Genomic DNA, 17,744 nt, shown 5'->3' on the forward strand with positions numbered 1-17,744 from the left:
AACCAAAAAATAAATACTAGAACTGAAATTCAAAGGCACAATCGATATAACAATTATCTAACTGATATGGCAAATGAGACAATCTCTTATGAATGAGACAGGCAATGAGACAGTCTTAATTAACTGCAGAATATAAAATGCTGAAATATAAATGCAGTAATATGAATAATGAACAATGTAAAAACACCAGGAGTTTTCACTTGGTTCGGCCATTAATCCTAGTTTATGGCCTACATCCAAGTCCCTATGTCAACTAGTATAGAGAATGTATTATATCAATTTCAATAAAATAACTCACAATCTTTTCCTTGATTACAAATGGATAGCATCGAAATAAACTCTTTTCCTAGCAAACATTGCTACCTAGCACACTTGCTAAACCTTAGCCCTCTGACTACCTTTGCGATCCGTTGGAATCAAGCCTTGCCACAACCCGGCACAAGTTGATATGAATACACGATTACAGGTAATAAGAATATGAATTACAACTCAAACTAGATCTTGTTCAACTGGATTTTCAAGTGAATGATTTAGAGAACAAGAAATGTATTTCGGAAGAAGATTAGACGTGTAAGCATTAATCACAGTTCTGAAATCACGAGTTGAATAAATAACCACAAGATCTAACAGATTTGTTGTTCAAACAAATGAATAAGATAATGTTGAAAACTAGTTTGTTTGAAAACAATTTGAATAAGTTTTGAAAGGATAATCTGTTAGTTTGTTGAAATAGATAAATTTAGTAAAAAATAAGTATTTGAATAGTTTAAACTAAGTTTATCAGGTAGGGTTTGTTTAAGATTGAGAGTTATAGAGTTAAACAAGATTTACATAAATCCTAACAAACCTATTCTAGTAAACTGCAGAATCCTCGAAGTTGTCTGAATCACAGAAGCGATGCTCGGACAGTATATCTGTTAGTTTGTTACTTGAAAATACATCATCATAAACCTGTGTTCCCACAGCAGGAAAATAATGAAAATGAACATGACGTTTCATCCTACCGTGTTTGTTGTTTGAATGGAAAAACTTACGGAAAGATATCAACCAAAAGCATAGGAGATCTCTACAAGACATTACAGGAAACCAGATTATTACTCAAATTTAGGCCACCAAGGACTCTTGCTCCATATGGAACTACTCTACTTATTGTGAAAGCATCTCTGAACCTCCAGTATTCAGATGGCCCTGCTGCTTCTCGATAGCATTATCAGTAGATTTTGTTGGCTGAATACTCTTAACCATTAACCAAGAAGTTTACTTACTAGAACAGGAGGGGGTCAAGGCAGCAGGATTTCCAAAGCTGCTACTACTTCTCCGCAACCCAAATGAAGCAGAATGATGGGTCATGGTGTTCCGATCGATAAAGCTGCGGCTCCCTTGTGCAAATGCAGAAGATCTCGCAGTAGCTAAAGAAATTGAAGTAGCATCCAGAGCCGGGTCATTTCCAAACGCATGTGATGTCCTCGCAGCTGATGATGAGAGGCTGGAGCTGGATGGATAGCTAGAGCTGAGTTGCTGGTTCATGCTACGGTCCATGGCCATCCCAGTAGAAGACTGTAACCGGGTTGTCCTCGCTTCAAGTGATTGTCCCTGTAAGTCATCCAGGTTAGTAGGATTCAATCCTTTAAATCCGTTAGGCTTCCTATTATTATAACCCTGGGAAGCGGCAAAAGCTGCAGAATTCAAGAAGGGATTCTTGCAAGCGGTTAAAGAAGAGAGACCATGTAGTTTATCCAACAAATGTTGTTGATGACAACGATGAATCTCTTTATCACGAAGTCCAGCTTTCAAGTCCACAGCCCGAGCACTTGAAGTAGTTCTCAATCTACTGCCAGAGAGGCCGGGGTTCGGGTGGACAAAGTTACACTGGTTTGACCACATTGATCCCATTGGACTAGATTGTCTGGAAGAGGTCATTAGAGAAGATGAAGGGGGAATCATAACAGATGGTGAAGCAAGGGTAAGTGAGCTCATTTTCGAAAAATCTGAGGATGTAGCGGCTGAGAATGATCTAGGTAAATGCACACCTGAACCGGTGGAGAAATATGAAGGTCGAAGCTCTTCTCGTTTGTGAGCAAAGAAGCAAACTTTACGGCTACAGCCTATCTCATCCTTGCACCAACGGGTACGATACTGGGAAGGATGAAGCCAGCACTCAAAAATTCCATGTGCATATTCACAAGCATCTCCCTGGAGGCAAGTGCCCTTTCGGAAGTCAGGGCAAGGAACACAACTATAATGGAACGTGCGTGGATCACGCCTCTTCGCATTTTCATTAGGGTGGGCAAAAGGACACTCTGTCCAGTCATGAGAATATGGTCTTGAGCAAGGCTTTATCTTGAAAGTATACATTCTGAACTCATCTGACCCGTATATCCCATTCTTTATGTCTGGAAGCACAAGGTCAACTGGATTATCTTTTCTTTGAGTACCATTACTTGAGGCAAATGGTGATGAAACTTTCCGATCCATCTTATCACTGAAACTACAAGCTTCATCAAAACCAGCGCAGCCATTTAACATGAGCTCCAACATCTTCCTATTAGAATCAAACAAAGGGCTCACAAGGGGTATAATCAGGTCAGATGGCATATTTTGCTCTGCATCTATACAGTTCACATCTGCAGATGCATCAAGCAAGAGCTTAACAACCTCAACCACATTAGCTGATCCACCAACAACAGCACAGTGAAGGGCAGTAGCGGCATCAGAACCACAAGCTTTATTAATATCAACATTACCTGTTTCAAGTATATACATCACTACACGTTTGCTACCAAACATAGAAGCTACCATAAGCGGCGTCCTCTCCTCAAGGCCTATTTTCTTCAAGCCTACTCTTCTTCCATACCAAAGTCCGAACCCATCAACATCAAGATTTTCTTCTTCCACCATCTTTCTAAAGCCAATCAAGTCATCATCAGCAGCTAATTCAAGCAAAATCAAAGATTCACCCCCACCCCTTTCCTGTCCTTGAAATTTACCAACCCTCATGATGGAACCACTAGCCAACCTACCTCCTTACAATGTTTCTCTCTGATTATACAAATAAACTTAACCCCCTGCCTAAACACAAAAACAAAACTTAAGATTAATCACCATTATAACAATATGTTCAAAATAATAACAAACAACTAATAACAACCTATCTGATCAATATCTAACTCAGAGTTGTTCTAGTCCATCAAGAAACTATAGGCAACATACTAACAAGTAACATCTATGTAGGTAGCATATAGCAGCATAATCATGAATTTAACTTAAAATCTTCAATGATCTTCGAGATATTCTTGATAAAACTACAACATATAAACCCAATTTCAAGACTAACTTATCACAAAAAATGTGTGTGTGTGTGTTTATTACATTGAAATTCAAGAATTTATGGGAAGTAACCTTGATTGTTTGATTTGGTTGAGAGCCTTCAAAGAAAAATGATAGTAGAATGCTAAACCAACTCTTTTTTTTCCTACTTAAATGCATGCCCCGAGGTTTATAACTAAAGCTTTAAAAAGTGAGACTCTTTTTGCGCTCCCTCTGTTTTGTTTTTGCAAGTCAAAAAAGTCAAGCAGGAGCCTGATGTTTCCATTTTGACTATGAATAACCAGAAGTTCAAATTCGAATACTGATAAAATCTCAGTTTTTTGAAAAAGACAATGATTACATAAATGTAACATTGTCTCTAATAAGCAGAATTTTATTAAAAAAACAAGCCTTGATGAACATTAACAAACAGAAATGAACTGCGATCAAATTCAGGACCACTTTCATTGCTCTTAAAACCTTATGGTTGTTATTAATTCTACGAAATTGATCATTTTTTCTTACCGATTTTTATTAATTCGAGAAAAATTATCGCTTTTTTTGTTACCGGGGGCATCGATACCACACCCTTTGCAGGTACCAGCTTTGCATCTTTTCGACCTTTCACGGTTAAGTCCAAAGAAAACTTCGGCTGTCCTTTGAAATCATAGATTCCATAATGCCGAATGGAGGAAGTGTACATGCTCATATCTTTTGAGTGTGCGTTGTTTTGATTATAACTGTAGGCTTCAATTGGTACTCTGCGATGAAGTGGAGTACCTTCGTCATTAGCAATTTTCTTGAAAAAACCAACATAAAATCTTTCTGCACCGGAGACATTAGCATAGACATGTCCATCTGTCGGCCAACAGATCTGAGTCGCAGTAATCCTCATGTTAAATCCATATTTTCTTAGAGCCAAAACGCATGAATCATATGCAAAATCAAATACATTGGTATAGAGATTTTGTCTATCTTTAATGCTAAAGGTGCTATTGTTGTCGAAGAAAGCAAATTCAAGAGGAAAACCATTCTGCAAAACAAATTTATGAGGACTTATGTTCACTGCATTAGGGGCACCTGATGAATTTAGTATATTGAGTATGCTGAGGATTCGCTGCCTCACGTTGTCGTTGAAATCAGCCTGGGATAGTCTTTTGATATCGGATTTAAGAATATCTGGAGCTTCAGGAATGCTTACTTTGATTTGGTTAGTACCGAATACATTCTGTGACATGGTAGAGTGCCTGGTCAGAATCATTCTGAAATGACTTGGTAACATCATGTGTGATAACTCTGGTGAGCGGGACGGCTCCTTCCAACGCCGTGTCTGGACCTTCTTTCTGAGAGTGGGGTGTAGCTGTTGTTGGGTATCTGCAAAATAACACCGGAGGGGGTTTTGTTCCCGCGGTGCCTCCGGTGTGAGAATAAGAGTCTGGTTGGGGAAGATGAAGATAGAGATGACTAAGGTAGTGTGTGTGTATAAGCTGTATATATGAGAGTGTGTGTAATGAAAATGTTTCTAACCCCTAAACCCTTCATCTTTGGGGGTATATATAACCCAAAAGTAGGATTTAGGGGTTGTACCTCTAGATCAGGGCCGTTGGTTGCTGGAGGCGGAGGACGCCTGGTTTGGGTGTATTGCATACACGTGTCCAGGAGATGATCACCTTCAGGGTGTCCTAACGGTCCCCTGACACGCACCGTGTTTGTCTGATATGTTAGTTGTTGATAGCTGTCATCGTCACGTGCCCACGTATCCTTCCTTGGCGGGTTGTGGAGTGTGCATGTGCTTACAGGGACCCCCCTCGAGTCTGATCCTGGTTCCGGGCTGGATCCTAGTAGGTAGGTGATCCAGGTCATGGGTTGGACCCTGGTTAGGAGATGATCCAGGTCATGGGTTGGATCCCGGCTAGGGGATGATCCAGGTCATGGGTTGGATCCTGGCTGGGAGATGACCTAGGTCCTGGGTTGGATCTGAGTCTGGGTCTCTCCACTTGATTGCACTGGGTGAGGGGGTCTTGGTCTATTAATTGAGCATGTTATCCATTAGATCCAGGTTAGGCCCTAGCTAGGTTGCTTATACCCTATCATTTGCCCCATTCCCTTATGCAGATTTTCTGGATGAGGGAGTAGAATAGTACCATGTAGCTGTTATTTTAGGAGAAAAAATTATGCTTCTTTGTTGCCCCCAATCCGGGTCTGGTGTAGTAGAGACAGGTCCGGATTAAGGTAGGTGAAATTGGTTACCTTAGAAAAAATTCTGCTTCTTTGTTGCCCCCCAATCCGGGTCTAGTGTAGTAGAGACAGGTCCGGATTAAGGTAGGTGGAATTGGTTGCCTTAGAAAAAATTCTGCTTCTTTGTTGTCCTCCAATCCGGGTCTAGTGTAGTAGAGACATGTCCGGATTAAGGTAGATGGAATTGGTTGCCTTAGAAAATTTTTTGCTTCTTTGTTGCCCTCCAATCCGGGTCTGGGGTAGTAGAGATAGGTCCGGATTAAGGTAGATGGAATTGGTTGGCTTAGAAAAAATTATGCTTCTTTGTTGCCCTCGAATCCGGATCTGGTGTAGTAGAGACAGGTCTGGATTAAGTTAGGTGCAATTGGTTGCCTTAGAAATTTTTTTGCTTATTTGTTGCCCTCAAATCCGGGTCTGGTGTAGTAGAGACAGGTCCGGATTAAGGTAGATGGAATTGATTGCCTTAGAAAAAATTCTGCTTCTTTGTTGCCCTCCAATCTGGGTCTGGTGTAGTAGAGACAGGTCCGGATTAAGGTAGATGGAATTGGTTGCCTTAGAAAAAAAAATTGATTGATTGTTGCCCCCCAATCCGGGTCTGGTGTAGTATAGACAGATCCGGATTAAGGTACATGCACTTTTCTGCCTTAGAAGAAATTCTGCTCCTCTAGGACCACTGATCCGGGTTGAGGGCTATGAATTCTGAAGAACGAGGAATTTGTAACGTTTTTTAACTTTTCCCCCACATTTTTGAATTTCTAACAGTTACGTTCCTAGAAAACCGCCCCATAATGATTATGGGGTTTAAATGTGCTTTTATTTATATATACATACATGTATATATATGTATTATTTTTATTTTTCTTTTTTGTAACTTCCTTGTTGGCCCATCTCAGTGTGCCATGTGGCAGGGGCAGTTCCCCCCTCTCTCTTGCCTATAAAAGGCTTCCTTCCCTTTGTTTTATTTTTTATTCCCCCAAATAGCAAAACCCAACAGTCTCTTCTCCTCTCTTCTCAATTTTCTTCGAAGGTTTGCGCCGTTGGCTTCTTTCTTCCACCGCTAATTCGCCGTTGTTCCATTCATCTGCAACTTGTGAGTTTCCTTGTGTTTTTCTTTTCGATTCATTGCATTTTTCCTTTAAGTTCTTGCATGCTTAAAATTCGCTTATTTAGTTTTGAATTGGTAATAAAAATCGTAGTTCTTGGTTGTTTTTTTGTGGCGGATAGAAGTGTTTTGTGGCTTGGTTTTTTATGTATATGTAGATCTGTTCGTTCGTGGTCGTTTTGCTGTGTTTTTTGCGAGAAAAATTGGGTTTTTGGTCCGATATTTCTGGGTTTTTATGGGTGCTGTTCTTGTTGTAAAATGAATGTGTATATATATGAAGAGCATATATTTTGCTGTTTGATTCTTGGGATGACTGTTTGTGGGCAAGGTTTTTTGGCTTTGATCCGGGTATGGGGTGTCTGACCCGGATCTGGGTGTTTTTGTGGTTTTAATATGAATTTATGAGTCAATAGATTCCTAGGTTGTTAGGTCACACACACTGTAGAAGGGGGTTGAATACAGTATCTAGTATAATCAAATCGAATTAAGAACACAAGTATGAAACACTGAATAATATTATTAATGAAATAATATTACAATGGAACCGTTTTCTCTCAGTGATGAACAAATATCACGAGAGTTGTTAGGGTTATAATGAATAGTATTCTCGATTAAGATAACACTTATAATGTAAACCCTATGCTGTGTTTATATAGACACACAGTTACAAGATAAACTTCTAATTGATATCGAATATAAGTCTGCATCTTAAAATATATCAACTAGTTATCTTTTCTTCCAAGTATTCTACTCTTCATAGAATTCTTCTCCATGCATATCTCTTCTTGTGTTTGCCTTAATCTTCTTTCCTTCAATCAGTCGTCTTCCTCATCTGAAAGTCTTCTTAAGTCCTGATATTATCTCCTGATAAATATCTTCTGATAACTTAAGTTCTGATAACTTAAGTTCTGATAACTTAAGTTCTGATATCTTAAGTTCTGACTTCAGTATAAGTACTGATTTCCAGTCAAGTCTTGATTTGTCCTGTTAGTTAAGATCTGAAAACTAAACACAAATCATTATTAGACATGACATCACAAATATATCTAACAATCTCCCCCAACTTGTAAATTAGCATAATATACAAGTTCAATAGATATTTGATGATGTCAAAAATATTAAGTACAAATGCATATGAGAATTTGACTAAGTAACTACAACTCACAGTCTTTATAGCTTTTATCATCCTTAAAGTCTGATATCAGCTTTAACCTGTATAACCTTCAGAATTTAATAGTTGCAGTTCTTGACTTGGCTTCAGTGTGTGATCTCTCTAATGTCAGGAGTTATTCTGAGATAATTCCTTATCAGAATTCTCTCAGCATATTCAAGTTCATTCTTCATCCTCCTTTTTGCATCTTTAAGTTCAACTGTATCTTCACCTGTTTCGAAGATAGCAGCCCTGAGATCATTTATTTTTGCTTTCCTTATATCCTGATCCAGTCTGATTAAATAGGCCTTATCAGACTCTAGATTGAATTCAAGACCTTTAATACCAAGAAATGTAGTGATGATTTTGGCGGTATTAGGCTTCTTCTCAACTATATCACCATTGTGAGTTCTGTACTTAGGATAGTATGGTCTGTCAGACTTTACAGAGTAAAGTTTTTTCTGCCTTTGAATATCAGATTTTAAGTAACTGGCAGCACCCTCTGTTGACCTGTTTTTCACTTGAAGTAGAAATAACACATGTTGCAATTCTTCAAAATACTTCAAACGAATAGCATTCTTTCTAATCTGGAATACCCTCCCATCTGTCATAAAATATAACATGATATCTTCTTTCAATACAGAGTGGTAAACCATTTGTACAGACTCCAGTTGATTCAATCTTTCAGGAGTTGTTCCTACTCCTGGTTCACTCAAAGAAGTTGGATCAGAGGTATTATTATTTACCCTCTTTTCTTTAGAACTACCCAATCCTGATTTGTCTCTAGCTTCCTTTCCTCTAATAACTCTTGCTTCAAAACCACTTGATGTAGTCTTCAAAAGTTGTGTAGATTGTTGAGCTTTAGTAAACCCAGGTAGTAGAATTTTTGAAGGTTTAACATGAGCAATGTCATAGGTTTCCTTTTCTTTATCTTCTGATATCAAGCCAACTTAAGCTTTGTCAGAGGTTGCTTGCTTCATTGTAATATCAAAATTTACTAAGTCCTGATCTTGAACAACATGAGCTATGTCAGAGGTTGTTTGAATATTCTTTTTCTTCAAAATCAGACTAGTATATTCATCAGATTTTGCTACCAGATCCATGATTAGCATATATACCTTTACAGGTTCATCAACTTTAGCTTTGCCCTTAGATCTAGGATCAACTTCCACCTGTGATTTGGCTTTGGATTCAGATTTGATTGCCTCAGAGTATGTCTTCTCTTTAATCACAATGCCCTTAGGCTTAGGTGGTTTCTTTGCGATAACTTGAGCTTTAGACTTTGATTTGACATTTTCTGCTTTAAGTCTGGCTTCTTCTTTCTTCAGACTTTCAAAGTCCATTCCTGGATTGTCTTTGAGAAATAGTCTTTTTGAAATTTCTTCATCCAACTTCTGTAACTTGGGGTTTTGATAGTAGACTGATGTTTCCTTCCCCTTAAGCTTCAGTGTCTGCATAAACTTCTGTGATTCTTGACTTTCACCCTGTATCAGAACATCAGGCTTAGTCAGAACTTGCTTATCAGAACTTATTCTTCTATCAGCATCAGAACTTGATTTCTGTGTAGAAGTTCCTGCTTTCCTGAATGAAGAACCTTTGCCTTGACCATGACCTCTACCCCTTTCAAAGTTTTCCTGGTCATCATTTCCATCATCCTTTTTCTTCAGTGCTAAATCAGATTTGCATTTGGACTTAATCAGTTTCTCCCCCTTTTTGGCATCATCAGGTAATAGGAGAGGGAGAAGTAATTCCACTGAAGATTGGATTTCATTGAGTTGAACTTGTTGAGAATCTTGATTCTTCAGTACTTCAGCAATCTGATCTTGCTGTTTCTCTTGAGCTTACTCAATATACCCAATGCGGTCAAAGGCTGGTTTAAAAACCTGTTCTTTTCCAATTTGACATTCATGTCTTGCTGAATAAGAGTTTCTTGAATTTTGTTCACCTTGGCTTGAGTTATTGAGTGTTGACCTTGAAGGTGCCTTGTACTCAATGCAATAACTCTGAGCTGTGCTTTGAAGTCATCATTTAGTAGCATCTCATCAGCTTTAGCCAAGTGCTCAGCAAGAATTTTTTCAGTAGGAACAAAATCAACTTTATTCCACTCCTTGATCCATTCCTTTCCTCTTGGAGTTTCAGTCCAAGGTACTGGTGCATCCCCTCTCACAAACTTCTTAATCAAATCAGCTTTACTAACTGCTGGTAGAGGTGCATGTCCTGAAAGACCAGCTGCATCAGCATTTTCATTTATAGCAGCTTCACCAGTATTCTCAGCATTTGCAGCATCAGAACTTACAGAGCCTTCAGAATCAGCTTCCTCTGATAAAATGATAGTGTGTGGGGCTATAGAGGTTTCAAGATCATCCTCTAAGTTCTGATCAACATCCAAATTCTGATGCTCACCTAATATCTGGTCTTCATCATCTGGATTCAGAAGAGGTGTTGTTGGAATATCTGCATTGATACTAGCATCTAAAATTGGTGTTGTTGGTGGTGTTTGCTGAAGAATGGTTGGAGCTTTTAAGTACAGAACTTCAGGCACAACCAAATTGTGAATGTTTATTTCAGCACTTGTACCTGTAGTTTCTGCATGTACTTGTTCAATGATAGGTGACACAGGAGGTGTAGGTACTCTGTGAAGGAATTTACGGATGAGCGGAAGTGAGATATAACATTTAATCCATAAAAACCATATACCGCACATATAGAAAAATGTATAAAAAGGAAAAACTGAGGAATCTTAACCATACCTTGTGAATCGAAGCTTTATAAAAATGGAGTGCTAGCAGTTGCTCCTCAGTGTGTGAAACACTCTACCGGTATCCACCAAGAACGATCCTCTTCGATGAACCTTTTTATAAAACCGAGCTTTTATAAAAATGAAGTTTTTGAGAGAGAGAGAGAGGAAGAAGATGGAGGCTAGGGTTTTCACAAAACCAAAATTATGTAAATATAATGAGCCATCTCATTCTATTTATAGGGCTCTCCTAGGGTTAAAAAAAATATATCTTTATATATATATATATTAACCCCCCACATTTTATCTTTATAAAATGCTTTAATAATAATTAAAACTATTTTAATCATTATTTCTTTTTCTAAACTATTTAGAAAATAATTCTCTCTCTCAATATTTCATCAAAGAGAATATTCTTTTATGGTGTGACCCTGTAGGTTCAATATTATTCCGATAGTAGAAATAAATAATAATAAACTTTTATTAATTATTTATATGAATACTAAAATTCACTAAATATAATTAACTGATTAATTATATTTATTCTACATCGTGAGTGATGCTTCTCAACATATCGCGACTATCCGGATAATATGAATTCACTGCTTAGAATACCAAGAACCTGTCAGTGACTAGTTACCTTACAATGAATTCCTTCTACCCTTATAATATCCCGATTAAATACAAGGCATGGATCTTGTGTCAGGCCTATCAAATTTAATCATAAGATTTCTTATTCATAATGCAAAGTTCATATTAATGCAAATTAGAAACTCCTTTCTAATTTCATACACTTTGGCCAGAGATTCCAGAACTCGCATACTAAGAATAACAAAGGATATTCTCTTCCTATACTGGAAGGGGTAGATCCTCTATTGACGTTAATTATCTCTGTACACAAATCCCTATGCCCAGAATAGACCTAATGGATGTCCTTGAGACAAAGGACTAAACCAAAACACAGTTCATTATATACAAGATAACTTTAATGATCTCAAGTCTAAGGACAGTTGTACAACTATCACTCAGTGAACCACTATTGACACGTGAGTAATCTCCATTAGTTGTTCAACTTGTCGAGTCATGTTCAGTGAACTTATTCCCTAATAAGCACCTACATACTAGCTATAGTGTCACCACACAAATGCCTATGAGAATATACATCCTCCTGAAGGGAGCAAGCATAGTATGTACCAATCTTTTTGGATCCACTAACATCCGATTAGTTATCCTATGATCAGGAACTGTTTAAGTCTAGAGTTTTCATCTTCCAGATCTCACTGTTATAATCTCATTATAATTCTAGAAGCTTTACTCTAAACTATGGAACATCTTATTAAAAACACTTTAAATAGATAAAGCCCATAATAAAAACATAATAAGTCTTTTATTAATTCAAATGAAATCAAATAGGAATACAAGAAAGTTCTTCCTAACTCATCATACATGATTGGATTTAGGACAAACACTTTCAATCTCCCACTTGAACTAAAGTCAATCACCCTGGTATCTAATACCCATCTATTCTTTATGACGATCAAAGTGAATCTGAGACAATGACTTTGTGAGTGGGTCTTCTACGTTGTTATGTGTGTCAACTCTCTCAATCTTGACATCTCCTCTTTCAATGATTTCCCTAATCAAATAAAAGCGTCGCAAAACATGTTTGGAATTTTTATGAGACCTAAGTTCCTTGGCTTGTGCTATTGCTGCGTTCTTATCACAATACAACACAATAGGCTCCTCAATGCTAGGAACAACTCCCAACTCAGAAACAAATTTCCTCATCCAAATGGCTTCTTTTGCAGCCTCACTTGCAGCTATATATTTTGCTTCCGCTGTGGAGTCAGCCATTGTAGACTGTTTGGAACTCTTCCAACTAATCGCACCACAATTCATAGTAAACACGTACCCTGACATAGACTTGCTATCATCACTTTCTGATTGAAAACTAGAGTCAGTATAACCCTTTATTTTCAACTCGGATCCACCACCAAAAACAAGAAAAATATCCTTAGTCCTTCACAAGTACTTAAGGATGTTCTTCACTGCTTTCCAGTTGTCTTCACCTGGATTGGACTGATATCTGCTCGTCACACTACTTGAATAAGAAACATCAAGCCTAGTACATAACATCGTGTACATGATAGATCCAATTGCTAAGCATAAGGAATCTTACTCATAAGCTCTCTTTCCTCAGGTGTCTTAGGAGACATCTTTTCGGAAAGGGACACTCCATGGCTCATTGATGATGAGACCTCTTTTGGAGTTTTCCATGCTAAACCTTTTAAGCACTTTCTGGATGTATGTACCCTAGGTAAGACCTATCATTCTTCTAGATCTATCTCTATAGATCTTCATACCGAGAATGTAGGATGCTTCTCCCAAGTCCTTCATAGTGAAGTTCTTCGATAGCCACACTTTGACTGATTGCATCATCGGTATATCATTTCCTATAAGAAGTATGTCATCCACATACAATACAAGAAATGTTACCGCGCTCCCACTAACCTTCTTGTAGACACATGGTTCATCTATATTTTTGATAAAACCAAACTCTTTGATTGTCTCATCAAAACGGATGTTCCATATTTGGGAAGCTTGCTTTAAACCATATATGGTTCGTAGCAGCTTACACACTAGGTGTTCATTTCCCTTGTAAAGAAAATCCTCTGGCTGTGTCATATACACTTCCTCTTCAAGTTTCCCATTGAGGAAGGCCGTTTTCACGTTCATTTGCCAGATCTCATAGTCGTAGTAAGCAGCAATCACAAGTAAAATCCGAATTGATTTTAACAGGGCTATAGGCGAAAAAGTTTCATCAAAGTCAATCCCTTGCCTTTGTCTGAATCCTTTTGCCATGAGCCTGGCCTTATAGGTCTCCACCTGGCCATCTGCTCCAATCTTTCTTTTGTATACCCATTTGCACTCAATAGGCTTCATACCCTCAGGTGCTTCAACCAAAGTCCATACTTGGGTGGTATACATAGATTCCATTTCGGATTTCATGGCACTTTGCCATTTCTCTGAGTCAACACTACTCATAGCCTCATTATAGGTCATAGGGTCGTCATCATCAATGATTGACAACTCATTGTCATTCTCAATGACAAGGCCATAATACCTCTCAGGTTGGCGAGACACTCTCCCTGACCTACGAATGGGCTGTTCCACAGAAGGTTGTTCAGTCTGAATAGGTGTTTCCACTTGATTCGTAGTAGTTTGTGCTTCTTGAACTTCATCAAGTTCAATTTTGCTCCCACTGTTTCCTTCAAGGATAAACTCCTTTTCCAAGAAGGTAGCATGTCTGGAGACAAACACCCTATGATCGGTGTAAAAGTAATACCCTAAAGTCTCTTTAGGATATCCCACAAAACTACATTTTACGGATCGAGATTCCAGCTTATCTGGGTCAACTTTCTTGACATAAGCTGGACATCCCCAAATCTTAACGTGTTTAAGACTCGGTTTCCTTTCTTTCCATATCTCATATGGAGTTTGAGGAACAGATTTGGAAGGCACCTTATTCAGTAAATATGCTGAGGTTTCCAATGCATAACCCCACAGGAATACTGGAAGATTCGTATAGCTCATCATGGACCGAACCATGTCTAACAAAGTTCGATTTCTCCTTTCAGATACCCCATTCAACTGTGGAGTGATAAGTGGATTTTATATCCACTTGGAATGCTTTATTACAAGTTTAAATTGGTGTTTTGGACTCAAGTTGTTGGTATTTTGATGTGTTTTTGTATTATTGCATTTCAGGTATCAGTTAAATGAAGAAAAGAGCTTTTAAAGGAAATATGATGAAAAGCGATCAGAATTGGAAGCCAAGGCCATTGTCAAGTTGTAGAGAATCTCAATAGCTTCGCGTGGGCAGTTGAATCGCCTAATTCTGACGAGTAGAACTCAAGTTATGGTCAAAACAAGATTCATCAGAATATTTTTCTAGTCAGTAGCTGAGCGGGCGCTCAGCAGAGCTGCCGCTCAGGGCGCGGCTGGTCGCTGATTTCGCTGAAAAAGCCTTTTTTGAGTGGAATTTGACGATTTTAAGGGTCCAGGTCCACTAGGGGCGTATATATACTTAAAAAAAGGTTTTCATCATCCAGGAAGATTGGGATACCAAGGAGAAGACCTAGAAGCACAGAACAACTCCGAAAAAGAAGATCTTGTTTTCAACTTGTGATTCTTTAAATTAGTTGTAACTTTGGATGCTCGTTTTTGTTCTTGTTGAACCTAGATCTCGTTTATTCGTACTTTGATTATTATTCAGTTATTAAGACCTTGTTTAATACCATGCTTTCATTGGAACCCATGGTGACGATGAGTTTGATTATGAACTAATCGTTGTCATGGGGTTCTAGCGGATTTACTTATGGATTTTAATAATTAAATTGTTTCGATATCTTGGTGTGTGGTGATTGATTGATATCCTAGTATTGGTTGTGCTTATTCGTCTTATGTGCGTAGCTAACATATAAATAGCGTGTTAATCTCTATTGAAGCGACAGTGAATATAGAGGTTTAGAACATGCCATGCTAGCATAGGTTCTTGTATGTGTATACATGATTCGTAGGTAACTCTAACCGTTTTACTTGCCCTATGTAATCAAGATAGATAACTTGTGCTTAAACCGTTATGTTGTCAAATTCTATAGACATATAGGGTCTCAATATAATTGGTGCCTATTCAGCTTCTATCTCTTTTGTGGATGTCTGGTAGAATGGTACTCGTGCAATGAAAGTTGGCGTTTATCAGTTTCATGTTATCTGATTAGTGTCATTACCATCACATGCTAAGGTTAAGAACAATAAGGCTATTGAATGAAGTATTTAATGAAGTTAGGATCCCATGTTTGTCATATATAGTAATTCAACTTCAATTCTCTTAGTTAATGTTATTTAGTATAATCTCTTAGTTTAATAAAAACCCAATTTGTTATTTGTCTTAGCATTGAGAGATAACCATACATTGTTGCATAGGTGCATAAATTGAACTTAACCTAAACCAGTCTCTGTGGGAACGAATCTGATTTATATCTTATACTACTTGCGAACGCGTATACTTGCGTGAATATTAGCGCGTGTTTTCGCCCTAACAAGTTTTTGGCGCCGCTGCCGGGGACTCGGTGTTAATTTTTAGTTTATGTGCTTGTCATTAGTGGTCGGTAAAGTTCACTGACTCGAATTCTTTTACTTTCACGGTTTATTTGTTTGTGTTTCAGGTACTCATTACAATGGGAGATCCAGCAGCATGAACGAAAGCCTTGATGGACTTTTCTCAACCCAAGATCAATGACATTCAATCTAGCATTATCCGGCCAGCTATCACAGCTAATACCTTTGAGATCAAGCCTGGCATAATTCAATGGGTACAGACTTCAATCCAGTTTGGGGGTTCTCCAACGGAAGATCCCAATATGCACATTAGGGATTTTATTGAGATCTGTGACACCTTCAAGTTCAACGGTGTTTCCGAAGATGCTATGAAGCTGAGACTGTTCCCATTCTCTCTGAGGGACAAGGCTAAGAGCTGGTTACACTATCTACCAGCTGGTTCGATTACTACTTGGGAGGATCTTGCTCAGAAATTCCTTACTAAATTCTTCCCTATGGCGAAGACAGCTGCAATCAGAAACGCTATTACTCAATTTGCGCAGCAAACGGGAGAATCGCTAAGTGAAGCTTGGGAGCGCTACAAGGAGATGCTTAGGAAGTGTCCTCATCATGGAATTCCTGATTGGATGATCATCACTTGTTTTTACAATGGGTTGGGAGCACAGTCCAGACCCATGCTCGATGCAGCATCAGGCGGAGCATTATGGGCAAAGAGCTATGAGGAAGCTTATGATCTAATTGAACTGATGGCTGCTAATGAATATCAGTATCCAACCCAGAGATATCCACAGGGCAAGGTAGCAGGAGTTCTTGAAGTGGATACAGCTACGGCTATCACTGCTCAACTAAAGGCATTGTCTATGAAGATCGATTCTCTGGCTAACTATGATGTTAAGCAGATAATTAGTGTTTGTGAGCTGTGTGCAGGTCCGCATACGACAGAACAATGCGCTATATCTAGCGACTCAGCTCAGTTTGTGAGCAACTTTCAGAGATCGCAGCAACCAGTTCCAGACACTTATCATCCTGACAACTGGAATCATCCTAACTTCAGCTGGAGCAACAATCAGAATGCGATGCAACAGCCATTCCAGCAGTTTGCAAATAAGCTATTTAACCCTCCTGGTTTTCAGCAACAATTTACACCAAGACAACAACTCCAACTTCAACAACAAACTAATGATGCAGGTCTATCTTCGAATGAAAAATCTGAATTGGAGGAGTTGAGGCTTATATGCAAAAACCAGGCTCTTATATGCCAAAGCCAAGCTGTTTCTATCCAGAATCTGGAGAACCAAATAGGGCAAATTGCTAATGCCTTATTGAATCAACCACCAGGAATGCTTCCTAGTGATACAGAAACAAATCCAGGCAAGAGGGAAGTTGAAGAACAGGTGAACGCCATCACCTTAAGGTCTGGAAAGGTCGCAAGCCCCCAAGTTCAGTAAGACGAAGAGCCTGAAAAGTCTCAAGTTCCAGAATCTGAAGTTTTGGCTGAAGAAGATGTGCAAAAGGAAGTAGAGGTGGAACCAAGGAAGACTACTGTGGAACACACTCCTCCTGAGGGTAATACAGGGGAGAAACAGATTTATCATCCACCTCCTTTTCCTAAAAGGCTGCAGAAGAAAAAGCTGGATAAGCAGTTTGAGAAGTTTCTGGAGGTGTTCAAGAAACTTCATATCAACATACCTTTCACTGAAGCTCTTGAACAGATGCCTAGCTATGCGAGGTTTATGAAAGGTATTCTCTCTCGAAAAGTGAATCTCGATGACTTAGAGACCGTTGCTCTCACGGAGTAATGCAGTGCTGTGCTGCAACAGAAGTTGCCTCCGAAGCTTAAAGATCCTGGAAGCTTCACCATTCCTTGCACCATCGGAAACTTGTCGTTCGACAAGTGTTTATGTGATTTAGGAGCTAGCATCAATCTGATGCCCTTATCTATCTTCAAGAAGCTTGGTCTGCCTGATCCGAAACCATCATACATGTCATTGCAACTAGCTGACTGTTCCATCGCTTATCCACGAGGTATAGTGGAGGATGTCTTGGTCAAGGTGGATAAACTCATCTTTCCTGCTGACTTTGTAATTCTT

At 38.7% G+C, this 17,744-nt stretch overlaps 2 protein-coding genes and 1 non-coding gene across 4 annotated transcripts; all 3 read right to left on the minus strand.

Moving 5' to 3' along the window:
* Positions 1 to 304: 304 nt before the first annotated feature.
* LOC141697915 (zinc finger CCCH domain-containing protein 66-like) lies at positions 305 to 4,492 on the minus strand. Of its 2 annotated transcripts, none has more exons than XM_074502475.1 (2): positions 3,832 to 4,492; positions 305 to 3,069 (listed from the first exon to the last, which is right to left on the minus strand). In XM_074502475.1, exon 2 carries the CDS (start codon positions 2,995 to 2,997, stop codon positions 1,258 to 1,260), a length of 1,740 nt encoding a protein of 579 aa, XP_074358576.1. In that variant the 5' UTR covers positions 2,998 to 3,069; positions 3,832 to 4,492; the 3' UTR covers positions 305 to 1,257. The 2 variants fall into 2 exon arrangements, with proteins under 2 accessions (XP_074358576.1, XP_074358575.1); XM_074502474.1 differs by lacking the exon at positions 3,832 to 4,492 and adding an exon at positions 3,400 to 3,485.
* LOC141695967 (glucan endo-1,3-beta-glucosidase 6-like) lies at positions 3,818 to 4,543 on the minus strand. The gene has a single exon (XM_074500167.1). The coding sequence runs from the start codon at positions 4,541 to 4,543 to the stop codon at positions 3,818 to 3,820; it is 726 nt and encodes a 241-aa protein (XP_074356268.1).
* Positions 4,544 to 16,163: 11,620 nt separating this feature from the next.
* On the minus strand, positions 16,164 to 16,270 carry LOC141699240 (small nucleolar RNA R71). Its single transcript, XR_012565716.1, has one exon. It is a non-coding gene; the product is annotated as a small nucleolar RNA R71 (small nucleolar RNA).
* Between the last annotated feature and the right edge of the window lie 1,474 nt (positions 16,271 to 17,744).

This window comes from Apium graveolens, chromosome 11, assembly GCF_009905375.1.
Source record: "Apium graveolens cultivar Ventura chromosome 11, ASM990537v1, whole genome shotgun sequence".
In the NCBI taxonomy this organism is placed as follows: Eukaryota; Viridiplantae; Streptophyta; class Magnoliopsida; order Apiales; family Apiaceae; genus Apium; species Apium graveolens.

What these genes read in the sequence shown, in the direction of transcription:
- LOC141697915 (XM_074502475.1), bottom strand. Translation starts at nt 2,997, where the DNA reads ATGAGGGTTGGTAAATTTCAAGGACAGGAAAGGGGTGGGGGTGAATCT.
- LOC141695967 (XM_074500167.1), bottom strand. Translation starts at nt 4,543, where the DNA reads ATGTCACAGAATGTATTCGGTACTAACCAAATCAAAGTAAGCATTCCT.